At 63.4% G+C, this 18,091-nt stretch overlaps 2 protein-coding genes across 3 annotated transcripts in view; both read right to left on the reverse strand.

Moving 5' to 3' along the window:
- Positions 1-207: 207 nt before the first annotated feature.
- MSANTD1 (Myb/SANT DNA binding domain containing 1) lies at positions 208-12,960 on the reverse strand. Of its 2 annotated transcripts, XM_019453827.2 has the most exons (5): positions 12,072-12,933; positions 9,422-11,178; positions 7,497-7,761; positions 3,673-3,948; positions 208-496 (listed from the first exon to the last, which is right to left on the reverse strand). In XM_019453827.2, exons 2-5 carry the CDS (start codon positions 9,465-9,467, stop codon positions 256-258), a joined length of 828 nt encoding a protein of 275 aa, XP_019309372.1. In that variant the 5' UTR covers positions 9,468-11,178; positions 12,072-12,933; the 3' UTR covers positions 208-255. The 2 variants fall into 2 exon arrangements, with proteins under 2 accessions (XP_019309372.1, XP_019309373.2); XM_019453828.2 differs by lacking the exons at positions 208-496; positions 3,673-3,948; positions 7,497-7,761 and having other exon boundaries at positions 9,465-9,816; positions 11,093-11,178; positions 12,072-12,960.
- A 66-nt stretch (positions 12,961-13,026) lies between these two features.
- The window catches only part of HTT (huntingtin), a 147,581-nt gene continuing 142,516 nt past the window's right edge, over positions 13,027-18,091 (reverse strand). The window contains exons 66-67 of the mRNA XM_019453826.2: positions 17,924-18,084; positions 13,027-17,043 (exon numbers count right to left, since the gene is read on the reverse strand). Coding sequence (XP_019309371.2) covers positions 16,830-17,043; positions 17,924-18,084 — 375 coding nt within the window. The 3' untranslated portion in view covers positions 13,027-16,829. The remainder of the gene's footprint in view (positions 17,044-17,923; positions 18,085-18,091) is intronic.

Below are 18,091 nucleotides of genomic sequence, written 5' to 3' on the forward strand. Positions count from 1 at the left end.
CCGGGCACAAAGCCGCCACTAAGCCGCTTCCCTTGGCTTCGGTTTTGCAGTCGACCGGCCTGGCGTGCTCCGCGCGAGCTGTGGAAATGACTTCCGGCAGGAACGAGACCCCACGTGTAATACCCAAAGCCGTGTCAAGGGCCACCGACAGTGACCGTACGGGAGGACAGCCTCCGGGAGGTTCTCACCGGGGGGCCGGCCCGCGTCCGTCCGAGCCAGGGGCAGCCCCGGGGCGCTCCCCGCGGGCCGGGCGGCCTAGACGCCGGACTTGGCGATCATCTTCTCCAGCAGGCTCATCATGCGCTCCTGCAGCTGCAGGCCCTGCACCTGCAGCAGGTTCTGGCGGTCCAGCACGCGGCGCACCTCCTGGCACGCGTCCTCCACGGCGCGGCTCAGCCGGCGCTGCTCCTCCAGCATGGCCTCCAGCAGCCGCAGCTTCTTCTTCCGCAGGTGGCAGTTCTGCACCTTGCGCTTCTTCCCGGGCCGCGCGTCCGACCTGGAGGGACAGCGCCAGCGTGTGGACGGCGGGCCGCGCGCTCCGGGCACCAGGGGCCCCGCCCGCCCGCCCGCCCCTCCCCCCCACCGCCTCGCGGACAGGCGGCCACGGAGGAGGCCCCGAGGGGGGCTGAGCCGCGCACCCGCCTGGGGCCGCCCCGTGCAGCTCGCGAGGAGGGGCCGGAGCCCGCCCGCAGGGACAGCAAGGGGCCGTGGGCACAGCCAGTGACCCGAGTCCCAGCCTGGGTGGGTGGGGGGTGCGGGCCTGGTATGGGGCCCAGGGGTAGAGGCCACACGGGGTGGCGACAGACGAGGAAGGCAGGGCGGGAGGGGGTGCGGGCCTGGTATGGGGCTCAGGGGTAGAGGCCACATGGGGCGGGGGGGGGGGGGGGCGAGAGATGAGGAAGGCAGGGCGAGAGGGGGTGCGGGCCTGGTATGGGGCCCAGGGGTAGAGGCCACACGGGGTGGCGGGGGGCGGGGGGGGGCGCGACAGACCCCAGAGGAAGGCAGGGCGGGAGGGGGTGCGGGCCTGGTATGGGGCTCAGGGGTAGAGGCCACACGGGGCGGGGGGGGGGGGGGGAGGGGCGAGAGATGAGGAAGGCAGGGCGAGAGGGGGTGCGGGCCTGGTATGGGGCCCAGGGGTAGAGGCCACACGGGGTGGCGGGGGGGGGGGGCGCGACAGACGAGGAAGGCAGGGCGGGAGGGGGTGCGGGCCTGGTATGGGGCTCAGGGGTAGAGGCCACACGGGGCGGGGGGGGGGGGGGGGGAGGGGCGAGAGATGAGGAAGGCAGGGCGGGAGGGGGTGCGGGCCTGGTATGGGGCTCAGGGGTAGAGGCCACACGGGGTGGCAGAGGGGGGTGGGAGGGGCGAGAGACGAGGAAGGCAGGGCCGGAGGGGCTGTGGGCAGGGTGGCTTCTCCCGGGAAGCCTGGCACTGGAGCCTCCAGCGCACAGGGAGGTGAAGGTGACCACGGCCGTGCCCTGCGCCCTCCGCCAGGGGAGGCAAGCATCCCTGGCTGAACTGGCCCAACCCCACCCGTCCCTAGGGCCTTGCTGGTCCCCTAGCCGGGGCCCCATGCTCCTCAGCAGAGCGATGCCCCAGCAGACCTCAGGGGCGAGGAAGCGGTCCCCACGTCCCAGCCCTAATTAGAAATTAGGGGCAGTGTCTGGGGCAGTAGGGAATCTGGGAACTGGGGTCATTCCGTGGAAACATGGGCCAAAAATCTCAGGTTTCCCAACTGATTCTGTCTGGCTATCCACAAAGGCATTTTTGTCTGGGGTCTTTGCTGAGAAGTTCCCTCCAGGGAAGGGACCCCGGACCAACTGAAGAGTTGCCTCCTCCCATCACCCCTGATGGGCAGACCTGAAGGCCAAGGCCAGGGCTGAGGGGAGAGGCAGGGCCATAACTCAAACCTACACTCCTCCTGTTTTCTTCCCCAACTGGCCAACTCCTATCCACTCGTGAGAGCCCACCCCAACCAAATGTCCCCTCCTCTGGTCCCCCAGCCTCCTGTGGGCATCTCGAGGGCAGGCTCACGTGGCCAGTGCTGGCCAAGCAGGAAGTCTGTGATGGACAGCAGAGGGGACAGGCATGCCCGCTGAACCAGCTTCTGAGCACATTCTGGAGGCTCAGCCCAATACCCCTCCCTGGTTCTGAGAAGACCAGCCAGCCTGGCGAGGATAGGGAGGAGACCCCAGGGCAGGGTCTGCTTGGGGGTGAGGGAAAGCCCGGAAGCCAGAAACTGGAGGGCACTTGGTCTCCCTCCATGTGCCAGGCCCCACACCTGAATCTGTTCTCTCTTCTGACACTCACAGCCATCCTCGGAGAAAGTACTGATTTATCCCCATTTTACAAAGGGAGACTGAGGCCCAGAGAGGTCAAGGACTTTCCACACAGCTAGAAATTGATGGAGCCAGATGAACCCAGACTATGGACAGGACGGCCTGTACTTCAGTACCAACTGCCTCCCTGTCTGACACTTCCCTGTGCGAGGCCTCCTGTCTGAGGCCAGCCCGGTCTGAGGCCTCCCCATCTAAGGCCTCCCCATCTGAGGCTGGCCTGGTCTGAAGCCTCTCTGGTCTGAGGCTTCCCCGTCTGAGGTCAGCCTCCCTGCTGGAGTCCTCCCCGTCTGAGCCCTCCCCATCTGAGGTCAGCCTCCCCGCCTGGGGCCAGCCTCCCCGTCTGAGGCCAGCCTCCCTGTTGAGGCCTCCCTGTCTGAGGCCAGGCTCCTTGTCTGAGGCCTCCCCGTCTGAGGCCAGCTTCCCTGTCTGAGTCCTCCTCATTGGAGGCCAGCCTCTCTGCCTGAGTCCTCCCCATCTGAGCCCTCCCTGCCTGAGGCTTCCCCATCTGAGGCCAGCCTCCCCGTCTGAGGCTAGCCTCCCTGCCTGAGTCCTCCCCGTCTGAGGACAGCCTCCCCATCTGATGCCAGCCTCCCCATCTGAGGCCAGCCTCCCCGTCTGAGGTCAGCCTCCCCGTCTGAGGCCAGCCTCCCCGTCTGATGCCAGCCTCCCCATCTGAGGCCAGCCTCCCCGTCTGAGGTCAGCCTCCCTGTCTGAGGCCTCCCTGTCTGAGGCCAGCCTCCCTGTCTGAGGCCTCCCCGTCTGAGGCCAGCCTCCCCGTCTTAGGTCAGCCTCCCCGTCTGAGGCCAGCCTCCCTGCCTGAGGCCTCCCCATCTGAGGCCAGCCTCCCCATCTGAGGCCAGCCTCCCTGTCTGAGGCCTCCCCGTCTGAGGTCAGCCTGTCTGAGGCCAGCCTCCCCGTCTGATGCCAGCCTCCCCGTCTGAGGCCAGCTTCCTCGTCTGAGGCCAGCCTCCCCGTCTGAGGCCAGCCTCCCTGCCTGAGGCCTCCCCGTCTGAGGTCAGCCTCCCTGTCTGAGGCCAGCCTCCTTGCCTGAGTCCTCCCCGTCTGAGGCCAGCCTCCCCATCTTAGGTCAGCCTCCCCGTCTGAGGTCAGCCTCCCCGTCTGAGGCCAGCCTCTCTGCCTGAGTCCTCCCCATCTGAGCCCTCCCTGCCTGAGGCCTCCCTGTCTAAGGCCAGCCTGGTCTGAAGCCTCTCTGGCCCGGGAGGCACTTGCATACCACCTAGTCCCCTGCGGCGGAAGATCAGCCGGCCCTCACGGCACCCGGCCCCTTCTCTGGCCCCTGCTGGTGGTGGGGGCGGGGAAGGAAGACACACACTACCTGAACTTAAGGGACAGTAAGCTGGAGGAGGTGTCGGAGCGATCATCCTGGAAGCGGCCTTCGTAGGAGCACTGGTTATACGGTAAGTACAGAGGGGTGGATTTAGCAGACGGCGACAGGGACGCCTCGGTCTGGGACGTGGAGGGCCCCGGCTGCTGGCTGTCCGGCAGTTTGCCATCACAGGACTCGGGGACCTTGGCCAGAATCCTATCAATGGCTAGGTAATAGGGCCAGTCGGGCGGGACGGACTCGCTATCTGTCATGCATTTTAATTTCCTGAAACGAGAGACACAAGAGCCAAGGGTGAGAAACGGAGCTGCTCCCGGCCCGTCCTGCCCGGCCCCCGACAGAGGGGTGCTCGGGGGGCGCTGGGGCCCCGGGGGCCACGGGGCATGAGGGGGAGCCACTCGTGGCCAGACAGCCTCCCCAGAAAAACTGGCCAGGCTCCAGGGCCAAGGAGACATTAGACTTGGAGAGAAGGCAGGCCGGGGGACTACCCTGCCGTGGGTGCTAACAGGAAGCACGCGCCCCAGATGTAAGCGAGGTCGTATGAGTGCTGGGGCCTTGGGCTGTTTGGTACCGTTCCTCTCCCTGCGCTTCTGTAGTTTCTAAGCTCCCTACAGTGAACAAATGCTGTTCTTAAGTAGTTAGCCTGCGAGAGATAATAAAGTATGCAAACATAGGAACAAAGTGTCATATAATATAAACGTAAAACATCATGACGTGAGACGCGTGTGTTCCTAAAGAGGACGTCTCAGAAGGGGGAACCGGAGAGCACAGTCTGCAGCGTCCAATAGACCTGAGCTGCGTCTCATCTCCACCACTCTGCAGTGTGACCTTGGGCAGGTCCATTAACCTCTCTGAGCCTCCATTTTCACATCAGTAAGATGGGGATGAGCAAAGTAAACTCCTCACAAGCTGTAGGGAGGATTTAATAAGGAAATGCCCAGCTCCTGGCAAACAGCAAGCCGACTAGATAACATTCTTGGCTGAAGATATCAGGGGGCAGTAGGGCTGGGCCTGACACCCCCCAACCCTACTTAGACCCCAGGCCCAAGGGTGTGCACAGCACAGCTCTGCCTACCATGGGCTGGAGCCCTGCCCAGCCCTGCGTCCTATCCTTTCCTGCAGATAGGCCTTGCAGGTCCCCAGGCCTTGGCTGAATTCTGGGAGGTCGGGGATGGGGAGGCACAGCTGCAGGAGAGCTGGGCAGCCTTGGCCAGGCCAGGAAGGAGTCCATAACTTGGGAGGGGGTGGAGGGGAGGTGTTCCTGTCTGCCCCATCAGACCCAGCCTTAGTCTGTGGCCCCCACATTCCTACCCCATGCTCCTCCCAAGTAGGGAGGCCCTCAGGCTACAGGGACCTCTGTAGCCAGATGGTTCCTGTCTCCTGACATAGGGTTCCTGCCAGGGTGTGGTCCCTGGTCACATTGGTCTTTGAAATAGAGCTGACCCTCTGAACGAGCAGCAAATAGGCACAGTGGGACACGGCCAGGGGGTCTGTGGCTCAGGGCAGCGAGCAGAGGCCAGCTACAGGAGGTGGCCTTGGGAGCAGCATACAGAATGTCCTGGGTAGAAAGCCAGGGACAGGCCACCGAGGGAGGCATGGCTGCTCCGTCTCCCAACCCCAGGACTACTGTCCATCACCCTGGAGGCCTGCACAGACTCCAGGCGCAGGAAGTGGATAACTGTGCTTGGGCCCACACCCAGCCTCTAGCCCATCTGGAAGCCCCCCTATGCTTGTTCTGACCACTCAAGCCAGGCTGCTCCTTGGAGCAATGAGGGAAGGCCTGCCCCCGCCCCGCACAGGAGGCCCCTGAATGGTATTCCAAGAGACCATGCTCCATGGAACCCAGGCACCCCCTCGGGCTTCCTTAGCCTGACAACCTTAATATGCAAAGAGCTACAGTGAAAAAATAAGAGAAGACTTTGGTAGGGGAGGCTCTTTGGGTAGGGGTAAGAGGAGACAGATAAAGAACTAGTCAACCAATCAAAGCATCAGCCTATTAAGGGCTGTGTGGCCTTGGGCAAGTCCCCTCTCTGCTCTAGGCCTCAGTTTCCCCCTCAGGGAACAGGAAACTGAAGTGTCACACGTGCAGCCCTCGCCCTCAGGAACAGACGGCAGGGTCTGCAGGGGAGCCCTGCTGGAGGGCCCGGGCTCCTGCTCTGCTGCCTCATCTCTCGTGGCCTCCCTGCACACCCACCCCCCCCCCCCAGGAGTGGAAAGGAATGCCTCCCCTGGGACTCTGAAGAAGGCTTTCAGGATAAATAATGAATGAGTCGGCCAGACACCAATCAGAGCCCATGGATTACTGAGTCAGATGGCAAGCTGGTAAAACAGCCGGCTTCACCTCTGCAGCCCCCTCACAGGCACGGAGGGATGCACTGTGTGAACGGAGGAGGCAGGGACAGACAGACACACACACACACGTCTACAGACAACTCAGCCCTCTCACGCCACGAGCTGGTGGCTGGAATTTATCATCGTTTATGTTGTGACGGATGTCTTCAGACCCTTAGCGGCTGCCTCATTTCTGGCCCCTGGGCCTGCCTGGGAGCTGGGGCTGTGGGCAGAAATGCACCTTCAGACAGACCCAGGCTCTGGACCCCCTCCTCCAAGGGCCACGAGAAGTTGTCGGGGGCCCTGCGGGGCCTCTGCACGTCCCAGGCTCCAGACGGGCTGGGAGCTGCAGGTCAGGAGGGCAGGGGTTGGCTCCTTGCCGACTGTTGGGAGCGAGGATCCTCTCGAGGTGCCCAAGGCAAACCCAGGCCCCGTCTGCACCCAGCATGGCCTGCACCTCTGCTCCCCTGCTCATAGCAGCCACGAGGAGTGCCAGGAGGAGACCAAGGCTGGGAGCAGCTTGGTGCACTCCAAGTTTTCCTGGGACAGGGCCCCTTCCAGGGTCACTGACAGGCCCACCCCCACCCAATATGCCTGACGCCCACCCCCCTCACTGCTACTCTCCACCCATGGCTCCCAGTTCCAGGTTGACCCTCACCCCGGAGACCCCAGACTGCCCACGACCCTCACCTTGACCATGACCGACTCCACACCTGTGACCTTAGCCTCACCCAAGAAGGCCCTCTGCATGGCTGTGACCTCTGCCCTGCCCACGGCCATCTGCACGCAGTGACTGACGCGCTCCCACCCTGGATGCCAGAGCTCCTCCCCTGCCCAGGAACCCTGTCTGTGGCCCTGACTCAGCAACTCCCTTCTGGCTGCCAGGGCAGGGTGGCTACAGTGGGGTAGGGCCAGGCCTGGGTCCCCGCTGCTTCTTTCCACAAGTGAGGGCCCTCCCACAGGTGAGGCCCTTCTGGGAGCTCCAGGGCTCCAACATCGGCCCTACTACGCACCCTGCTCCCTGACCGCGGCCAGCCGCCGGCTGCTGGAAACGACCGAGTGTCAGCACCAGGCAGGACTTGCAGGCCTGGGAGCTGAGCCTCCTTCTCACCTCCGGCCTTGGTTTCCCTGTCTGTACGGCAGGCACCCTACTTAGCAGAGCCACGCCTGGGCAGCCGGCCTGCATTCTCCCTCCCGGCGGGAGGGTGCGTGTGGGCCAAGGGGGAGCCGCCTGCACGTGGCACCCAAGGCAGGGGCCTGGGGTATGCTGCGAATTGTGCCAGCCCTGCCCTCGCTGGGCCTCAGTTTCCCACCTCCGACGGGAGGCTGCGCACACGGTTTGTGCAGGCCCCATCTCACTGGCTGGGCTCTGCCCACACGAGGCCTTCCCGACTCAGCTCCGAGGGGCTCCCCGCGGCCCCCAGCGGCCAGCGCCGGGCAGGGAGCACGGGGGGGCGCGCAGGCGTGCGGCACGTGGGGCCCACCTGTACTGGAAGGTCATGTTGGTGATCTTGATCTTGATCTCCTCGCCCAGCCGGCGTTCCCCCGTCATCTCCAGCAGCTTGCTGGCCATCTTCTCGTACACCTTGGCGTTGCGTTTGGTCTGCTTCAGCTCGTCGAAGAACTCCTCCCAGACGAGCATGAGGCCGCGCATCTCGGCGTCCGTCCAGTTGCGGGCTCGCCGGTGCTTCTCCGTCTGCGGGGACACGAGGTAGCCGGGCACCTCGGCCGCCGCCATGCTGGAGGCACCTGCGGGGTTAAAAGAGCTCAGGCGGGGCCTGGGGCCTGCGCACAGGGCGGGAGCCCCACTCCTGGAAGGCAGCTCCGCGCTCAAAATGGGGCCTACATCTGACAGGCAGGAATTTAGTTAAAAGCTTTTAAACGGGAAACGTCATTTTGATGTCACGTTTCCATAGCAACAGAGCAACTGCATAAGCTACAACAACAGAAACCTTTTAACTGAAAGCGCAGGAATCAGGGCTGCCCTGACGGGCCATCAATATTGCAGCGAGCGGGCCGGACCCAACACCGGTGGCCCAGGCGCCGGCCGTGCCTCCCGCCCCAGCCCAGCCAGCAGACCCCGCTGCCGGGAGCCCCGTGTGCGGCGGGCCGACGGGGCTGACCGCACGCCCCAGGCGTGGGCTCCAGGCCTCGGCCCCCGCCTCAGCCCCGCCCCACGCACACGGGCCGAGGCGCCAGGCGCCAGGGAGAGCCGGAGACAGGGAGTCAGGGTGGGACGGAAGGAGGGCCCGGCGCCACTGAGAGGGGGGTGGGCGGTGAAGGGGGGAGAGCGCAGAGGTGCACGCAGAGGGGGACACAGCTCAAGCAGCAGGTGCCCGCGAGGACCCGCCAACACTCGCCTCCCTGTGACGTGCTCCACACACAGCGTCCTCCTGGCCAACGTGCTCACATTTTATGGGGAGAAATGTAAACGCATCAGTACAGGCTGGGCAGCAGTGGGGCTCTGCCCCGTCTGACCACCTGTCTCCCCTCTTTGTGGTGGGACTGGTTGCCAGCCTGGGTGACGTGGGCTGGGCAGAGAAGCCGGGGCAGTTCTTGGGGCCAGAGGGCAACGGGCACAGGTGGGCAGTGTGTGTGTCCCTCCCGCCCTGGGCAGCCCCACCACAGCCCTAACCACCCTGCTCAGCACCGTCTGTCCCTAGACCCGTTTCTACCTGGCTAGTGGGGTGCTCTTTGTATCCCCGGAACCCCACAGGAAAGGGTTTGCTAAAGGCTTGCTGAGTAAAGAAATGAAGAAATGAAGGGACCAGTCTTAAGTAGCCCCTCTCTCTTCTCAATAGATCCCCTAGACTTTGCCTTTGGACTTACTGGCAAACTCCTATTCATTCTTTAAAGCCCTATTCTGACATCACCTCCCGTCTGAAGTCTTCCTACCCCACTTTGGTCCTTTTTCCCTTTTTCCCTCAATTGGACCTGTGTGACCCTGGGTAAAGAACACTGGCAAAAGTGAGCGAATAAGAATTTGAGTATTCACGGAAAGCCAGGCACTGTTTTCAAGACTATATACAAGCATTTTCTACTTTGATCCTCATGGAACTCTTGTAAAAGAAGCTGGCACTATTACTCCCATTTTTCAAATAAAAAGTCCAAGGGTGTAGAGAGGCGAGGTCACCCTGTGGGCAAAGGGCTGGGCCAGGCTTTGAAAGCCGGTGGCTTGAAGCCGAATCTGACCCCGTGCTGTGCTGCCTCTGGAAGGAGCACTGGCTGGCAGGGACCCAGTAGAGGACACCTGTCACCCCTCCCGTGCCTATGGTCCTCGACAGAGCACACAGGACGTAGCCAATGCAAACTGCCCACCGTTTCTGGGGTCTCCTGGGAGGCCCCCAACACCGACCCTGGACAAGATGGCTGCTGGCATGGCTGGGGTCCTTGGCTGGGGGACCCTCACCCTCTCTCAGCGGGTCTTTTCCAGGGCTTGACGGAGGCTCATCCATCTCAAGGTCTCAAGGGCCAGGGCCGCGGGTCGCCAGCAGGGCTGGGAAGGTACCGCAGGACAACGGTGAACTCTGCACCCAGACGAGGGGAACCGGCCTGGATCCCCAGGAAGGCAGGGGGCGCTGCCCGCAAGAAGCAGCCCCACAGTGGCAGCAAGGCTGGTGCGGCCGGAGCACAGGGGACGGGGCAGTGACAGACAGCGTGACTGCCCCTGGGGGGGTGGTGAGAAAGGAGGGCTTGAGAGCCAGGCTGGGGTTGGGCTGCAGTGCCCCCTGGGGCTGGCCAGCAGAGGTCAGCAGCAGGAGGGTCAGCCAGGGCAGGACACCAGGGCCGTGGGAGCCGTGAGGCCTATGGAGAGAAGGCATCACTAAAGGCATCAACATTCAAAATTACAAGACAAAACTCACACGGTTTATCAGTAAGAGCCCATCACACCTGCTGGACAGGCCCCAGTCCTGCCTGCCTGCCGGCTAGGCCCAGACGCCCAGCCAGGCCGTGGCATCCACGGGCCGTCAGTGAGCCTGCCTGGCCTTTGTGGGTCCCTGGCGGTGGCCTAAACCGGGGGTGAGGGACTCACGAAGTTCAGGCTGAAAATCACCATGGCTAACAGAGGGTCCTCCTCTGACCTGACCACGGAGAGAAAAGTCTCACTCCAAGCCGCCCCAGATTGGGACAGCTGAGCCTGGAGCGCGGAGGTGGGGGTGGGGAGGTGTCCCTGAATCTCCGCCCAGGGCCTCAGGTGCAAGAGCAGCAGGGACATGTGTGGGCACTCGGAAGGGCCCCTTGTCCCTTCAGTGGGTTCTTGGCTCAAGACCTGGACCCCATCAGCTCCCCGTAGGAGCCCCTTCCTCTCCGGGCCCACGCAGCACCCCCCAGGAAGGCTCAGGGCTGCTGTACTCCTCTGGGCCTGGGTGCCTGGCACGATGTGCTCGGGATGTTTGCAGCGTGAATGAGTGACTGAAAGGTCCCCCAGAAAGCCCGCAGTCCTCAGGCAAAGGACCTGACCCCAGGGCCCTAGTGCCAGGTCTCAGCCTCACCGGAGGGCCTTTCTGCAACCACAGCTCCAGGGGCTGCCCCTGGCCCTGGCCCAGCACGTGGGGGGAGGCCCAAGGGAGAGGTAAAGGACACCTGCCACCCCTCCTGTGCCTATGGTCCTCAGCAGGGCACACAGGACGTAGCCAATGCAAACCGCCGTGTGCCTGGAGAATGCTCCCTACCACGTGCGTGGCCTTGCAGCTTCTGGAGAGGGCAGAGGCTGGCTGGTGACGGTAAACACTCCTCAGGAAGAGCTGCTGCCCCAGGGCCCCCGGGCTGGGGACCCTCAGGCTAGCCGAGGCCCCTGCCTCCAGGAGGCAGCTGCCGGCCTGTGGACATCACTCTGTGCTCAGGGCCCTGGCAAACTGGTGGCCCCAGAGGAGGTGTCTACACCTCTTGCCTCCCCTCCAGCCAGCACGTCCAGGGGAGTCAGGGTGAAAGGCTGGACTCCAAACGTCTTCTCAGGTGTCAGTGGGCACGGGAAACCCCCAGAGCTTCCGGAAGCAGAGCCCTGAGGTCGGGCCTCCGAGGACAAGCACGAGCTAGGTGGGAGGGCCCTGTCTGTCCTTGCTGGGGAGGGGCTCCATACCTTGGCACAGCTGCATGGCCTGCGGGGACCCTCAATCTCTGTGGGATGGGGAGGCAGAGGGCCGGGGGCTGGGTATCCAGCAGTACCTGCAGGGAGAAGGGGTAGTTAAGCCCCAGCAGGAGGCCGGGGGACACGTGTGCGGCCACACCCTGTAGACCTGTCTCCCGGAAACCAACACCGGTCTGAGATACTTAGGTGTTCTGGCCCTACCCAGCCGACACGGAGCCCCAGGTGGGAAGCGGGGATCCCATCGAGGAGTCTCTGGCACCTTCCGGGGCAGACGCCAGTGAGCAGAGCCTATCACAGTGGGTGGGAAAGTTTAGCAGTGGAAATGCTCCAGTCTGGGCGAAGGCGGGGAAGCGCATGGCGTGTGGCGGGGTCACAGGGAGGGCTATTCCCGTGGAAGGGGGCGGCGATCATCCCAGCTTGGACTGGCTCACAGTGGAAGGAGGCTCGAAGCAGCCCAGCGCTGCAGGGGTCGTGGGTGCTGTAGGGCCCAGCTCACTGTGCTGGCACCACCACCCTTTTCCCCACATCCGCGGGGAGCTCAGACTGTGACTTTCGGCCTCCGCCTCAGTGGGCAGACCCCAACCCCGACGGCCCCGCCCATGCCCCAAGAGACCCTCAGGCCCGTGGGGGGTGAAGGCCTGAGGACCTCGGGGCCCCTAGGGCACGTGGCCACGAGTGGCCTTCGGTTTCCTGCTTGGGAGGCCGGTGGGGAAGTGCCATCCAACCAGGTGGAGGGGCTAGGCCGGTAAGGCTCCCAAACCAGGGGGAACCACAGGAGATGCTCGTGGCTGCCCAGAGTCTTGGGCGACACCACCAAGCAGGCCCACCTCTGGGCCCATGGGCACCAGCAGAACGCTTCATCCAGCAGCGCTCCGACTACCGCCAAGCTGCCTGGGGGGCAAGGCACAGCCCTCCACCCCACACCTAGAAGGGCCTCAGGGGCTTCTTCTCAAGGAAAGCAGGGTCTCACCCTCTCCTGAGGGTCCCTCTGCCGTAGCGGCAGGAGGGCGAGCGGGGGACATGAGCAGCAGGGGCTCTGGGCCCTTTTCTTTCTGGAAGTAACAGGGAGACCACGTGTGCTCAGGCGCGCCAGGCAGGGTCTGGCTGTCCGTGCTGGGACCAGGAAGGGGGACACAGCCTTGGTCGCTCCGAGGTACCATCAGAGGCCCTGGAATTGCATCACAGAGGAGACAAATTCGGGGAGATGAAGTCACCCCCATCAAATGTCTAGAACACCTGACGTGAGGACGAAGGCCCACCCCTGTGCAGGGACAGGGGGTCCTGTGGCACCCGAGGGCCCGTGCACAGAGCTGCTGCACAGCCCCGGAAGCCGGAAGCCCATGTGCCTGGTCACACGGCCGCAGCCCAGGGGCAGGGGCCAAGCTGCGCGAGCGCACTTATCTGGCACCCGCCACGGCGTGGGCTCCGAGGCCGCCCTGCTGAGGGACCGGGCGGGCCACTCCCCCCAACTGACGGGAACCCATGGCACTAGGGGTGCAGGCTGCCGGGTAAAGCAGCTGCACCCCAACATTACCAGACACCGACTCGCCATGGCTCCCAAGGAGGGGCCGAACCAGGCCTAAGGAGGACGGTGCCCCATTCTGCTGACTAGGCAAGCCTTTGGGGGGTGGCGAGTCCTTGAAGCCAGAACAACTTACACACTCAAACGCGTGCGCCAGGAGCCCAGGAGCCCGCGGGGCGTGGGGGAGCCCCAAGGCCGAGGCACGGCCCCCTGTGAACACTCCAGCCCTGGGCTGCCCTCACCACCCTCCAAGGCCCCGGAACCCTTCACCCCAGCAGCTCACGTCTGCGGGGACCTCCTGGGACGTGCCCAGCCCCCTCTCCCCGGGTGCGGGCCAGTGTGGCAGCCACCCCGCCTCCCCGGAGAGGCTCTCCACAAGCAAGCACGCCTCGTACAGCAGCGCGTGGTGTCATTTCCCTTTAATTCAGATACACAATGTTCGCGGAAGTTTAAAAAACTTAAACACACGTCGCTTGTCAGTCCTTCCCTCTCCTCTTGGGAGCAGACGGTCAGGTCCAGGCCAGGGCTCCGGGACGTGCCCCTCACAGCCTCGCTGGCTCCCAGCAGGCGGGGATGGAGGTGGCGGGGCGTCTCGAGCTCACACCCGCGAGCACGAGGCAGCGTGTACAGACAGGCGGCCCCGCTTCGCCCAGAGCCAAGCCACTTGCTGCCGGTCGACGAGGCCACGGTCCTCCAGTGCCAGTGGCCGCCACCCAGTCTGCACCAGGAAACGGCAGTGACTGTCCAGGGCCAGGTGCTCCCAGAAGCGCTTGTGGGGAGGGGGTTCCTTCGACGCCATGAAAAGTGACAGGTGCACGGGGGAACGGGACCCCTGACCCCTCCAGGCCACTTTCACTGGTCACCGCCGTCTGAGCGGCCCACTCCCCGCTGAGGCCGCGCCCGGGCCGGCAGCACCAGCTGAGCCCTCCTGAGCTTGCCAGCGGGGCTGGGCGGCTCTCACACCACTCCCCTGCCCCTGCCCGTTGCCCCATAGACAGAACCGCCCCACTGTCCCCCTGGTCGGTAGCCACGGCTTCGAGGGCTCACCACAGAGGGAAAGACAAACACCAAAGCGAGGATGTATGCTAGGAAGGACGCTCGTGGCAGTGAGAGGAAATGGGATTCCACTCCCCCCAAACCACAGAGCCCCCTGCAGCCGCCGCAGAAGGAAGCATTGCCTGCACGATGGCCGAAAGCAGTTACCGCTGTTCAGAGTCCGTTCCGATGGAACCAGCAACAGGGCTCACTGCGGCTGCCCGGGAGAAGCCGCCCCCGGCCCTGGGGACTTGGAAGTGACAGCCGGCAACGGAGGGGTGCCTGGGTGCGGCGGGGGTCCTTTAAGAGGCAAGGCCTCGTGACGCTGCCCTCCGGGTGTCTGAAGGGGTCAGCCTCGTTCATCCTCTGTGAAGGATCCATTTGCTGACAAAAACGTGATGGGGCAGGAGGAGCGGGCTCTGGCAGCCGGGGGTCACCTGCAGCCCTCAGTGGGGCGGTGGGGGAGGGACGCACGTTTCTGGAGAAGACACGCTTAAGTGCATTGCCAAACAATTCTGCCCTGGTTTCGTTCAAGTCCATCCTGATATTATCAGCAGGAAAACAAAAACAGCCCCCCCCCCCCACTCCCCACAAACCTGCCAAATTGGTATTTTCAACAAAATTTGGATTGATGATATGATCACTGCTTGCTATAGACTTCTAGTAAGCTGATCAAGTCCTAACTTCTTGTGCAGAGAGCTGGCCAGGTGGACCCTTTCCTCAGCAGGATTTTAACGAGCAATGACACCGCTCCCAGACACCTCCGTCACGCAGCCAACTCCACAGGGCACGTCTAAGAAATAGAACTTCTACAAAGAACTTACGCGGCCAATCTCGTAGCCTTGCGCGTCTGTGTACTGCGATATACGCAGAATTACAGACTCGCACATATGCACACACATACACACTCACCCGTGGCCAAAAGGACTTCACTCACTGACTCCTCTCCATCTCCCGAGCACACAGGCCCGTCTCTTGGGTGGCACCTGTGGCCAGAGCCGGGCTCCGGGCCCCTGTTAAGAACCGACTATTTCATGGCAATCAAGGCAAAGCCAGTTATACTTCCGGTGAGCCCAGTGGCACGGACTCTAAGGGGAACAGTTCCAAACTTTACATTCACAGTGTTACTTCCTACAGACGTAAACTCCTCAGAAGGAACAGCATCAGGCCCGGGTGCTCCCATCTCCAAGCCGCCGAGGCGACAGGGGTGGGAGACAGCAGGTTCTGAGCACTTTCCTGCGCTCACACACGTTCCAGCCGACTTATGGGAAAAGGCAGGAGGAGAAATGGGAGCCCAGAGGGAGGGACAACGCTGACTTCCTTTCTGTTAAAGTGCCCTTATGGTCCTACGCATCAAACACGTGACCCAATTCTATCGCTCGTGCCCTGGCGCGGTGGGGCCTCTGCAGGACCTGGTGGGAAAACCCCACACCCCAGTAGGCCCCAAACTGTTGTTGCAGGAAAGGGCTGGAAAGAAACAGAGCTCTGGGGCAGTGGGGGGCAGCTCGGGGGTCTCCAGGCCCTGCAGCTCGCTGTGTGGCCTGCAGTGGGACGTCAGGCCTACACTCAGACACAAGGGTCGCTAACCACATACCGAGACTCGTTCTCTTTCTTCTCTGCAGACTCTGGAAAATAGCTTCCAAATTATCTCCACTTACCATGTGAAATACCCAAAACGCTGTCTGCACTTAAACTCAAGACCAAACTGAGCAGCCTGGCATTCACCACATGACTGGCCTCCCTCTGGGGGCCGAGGGCAAGCACAGCCCCACTTGTAGGCACGCGAGCTCCTAAGCCAAGGTCGACCCAAATGTCCAGGCCTCGTTTGCACTGAACGACTTGACTGCTTTGGGGCTGGAAACAGAGCTGGTCCAGTGACCTGGGTCTGAGGGGCCATGGGCTGGCCAGTCGCTGCCCTACCCTGTCTCCTTCCTGCCCCTTCCCCTGAATGAGCCCCACCACGGCTCCAGGGGCATAGGTCTACACCCTCCCGGGCTGGAAGGAGGCCTAGCAGATGTGCTGAGCTGGAAAAGGGGCCAAGGAGCTGCTGGGGCCTTCCCCTAATGGTTGCCAAGAAGCCAAGCTATGCTCACGACCAAGGCGTGCAGACAAATGTAGCTCCATCACACGCCTGGGCCCTAACAACACAAGAGGGGCCACGTGGGAAGCAGATCCTGGCAGCGGCCAGACAGCCCTGTGCAGCCATACTCGGCTTGGGGACAGGAGCTGGAGGGCACGAGGGTTGGAGACAGGCTGCCCGCACCCAGGCAGGCTGGCCTTGTCAGCTAGGTGCCGGCACGGCTGTCCTTCGCTGCTGAGTGGGGGCTCTGGAGCCGTCCTACGGATGAGGGCGCCGCGGGCAGGCACAGGACAGAGGAGTGGGCACTTTCCGGTCCCCAGCGTGTGGCTGTGTGAATTATGATGCAGACGTCAGATCAGCAAACGTCTCTATGCTCTTATCAGACGTGAACGGCGTAAGGAAGGACGGACGGAGCACGCCGCAGAGCCCACCGGCTGTTACAGGGGAGGACAAGGACCGGCTGGGGCGGCTCGGCGAGGGCTGTCACATGCAGCACAGACTTGCGATGCACATACTCTACACGGGCATAAAAAGTTACCTTAAAATTAATCTCTTTACTGATATAATTAAATTTTCAATCCTGAGAAGAAAACAGAGAAAGGGAAGCACGGCGCTGGGGGTCGCGCTCCCAGCCCCCCACCCGCACACACCAGTGCTCGGTGAGGCCCGACCCCGGCTGAGCCGCGGAGAACGCTCTCGAAAGCCTGATGGCGCCACCTTCTGCCTATGGGACAGCAGAGAGGCCGACAGCCAACCTGCAGGACCGAGGACATTCGTCCCAGACGCAAGAGCAACCACGAGCAGGCCGGGCAGCGGGAGGAGGGGACACCTGGGCGGCTGGCACGTGACACGAGTGCAGCACAGAGGGTTAGTGACACACAGCTGCTCCCGCTCCCCGCGAGGACTCGGGCGCGGCCCCACGCTGCTGCACGTGTTCCCCGCACGCAGCCTTGCCGCCAGGGAGCCCTTCTGCCACAGGGCAGAGACGGACACCGCCTGCCCGGCCACGGGGCCGCTCGAGGGGGGCCCGTGTGTGGAGCCACGCCGGCGCGGGCAGGCCCCCGGGCTCTGCTGCTGCCCCACGTGGGCACTCAGCACGAGGCGACTTTGTGGACGTTCCGCAAACAAGTCAACAGTCGATGGTATGGGTTTCCCGGAGCCGCGACCACCTCGAACACGGACTGGAAGGCCCGGCGGTCCAGCTCCTCCTCTATCTGGTGTCTGTAAAAGTCTGTGGCCACCAGGCAGAAGAGGTTAACGTCCACTCGCTCCAGCTTGCCCATCCTGCTGATGACGTGGGGAAGGCTGGCAGGGGAGTTAAGGGAGCAAGGCTCGAGTGAGGGAAGAGGGGTCTCCCAGGTGCGCCTCCCCGTCCTCACCAGGCTGTCCTCGCCCGGCACAGGTCGGCGCCCAGGAGTCCCGAGAGCCACCGGAGCAGCGGCCGGCAGACCCGGATGGCACGGCTGGAGCTGCCTCCCGCCTCAGCTCCCACCGGCTACGCGGGCAAGGCTAAAGGACGCTGCCCTGCTCCGGCTGGGGGAGCTCCAGGGAGAGGGTGCTCCGGTCCACAGCACTTACCTGGCCCGGCTCCCTGCTCGGCGCCGGCCGCGGCCGCGGCCGCTCCCACAGGCCCCGCTCCCGCTCGGTGAGAGCAGAGCCATGCCCCCCTGGCCCGGGCCCTCCCGGCAACACTGAGCGAGGCCGGCCACCAGCAGCAGGACAGCCGTCTGCTCAGAGGCTCTGGTCTGTCTTGGGGGAAGGCTGCTGAAGGAGAACATCCCCTTTTGGCAGCCAGCGTTTTTGGGGGTGGGAACCAGATCTTCACTGAAGCCTTTTACCCGAGAGGATGACACGGGGCACGATGACAAGGAATAATGAGAAGCAGCATCAGCCGCCACCCCAGCTGCACGGGGCCCTCGACTGGGGACTGGGCGGGAGGGAGGGAGGGAGGTCCACAGGGAGCTGGTGCCACCCTCCCACCCCTCCAGGCAGTCCTGGTCAGTGTGGCAAACGTTTCCTTATCGAGGCTGCACCCCCCTCAGGCTTAAGGTATATGTCATTTTGACATCTGAGTTTCTGGCAAAGGTTAGGTTCCAAAAACTTGAACAGGAAGCATCAACCCAGACACAGACAGAAGAGACCACAGGACTGGTAAACGGGCCCCGGCCCGGACCCGGAAGGATACACGGCGGAGACCCAGGGGCTAGTGGAAGCACTGACGAAGAAGCAGGAGAGGCTCCACACAGCCATGGCCACCGGGCTCCTCTGGGTGAAGTTGGAGAGGGACAGCATGACCCAGTCCCGGACCATGGACGACTGCCCACTGCTGTGCAGGGTCTGGAAAACCTGAGAG

This window comes from Panthera pardus, unplaced genomic scaffold (assembly GCF_024362965.1).
Source record: "Panthera pardus isolate Hobbes unplaced genomic scaffold, ASM2436296v1 HiC_scaffold_13, whole genome shotgun sequence".
Taxonomy (NCBI): Eukaryota; Metazoa; Chordata; class Mammalia; order Carnivora; family Felidae; genus Panthera; species Panthera pardus.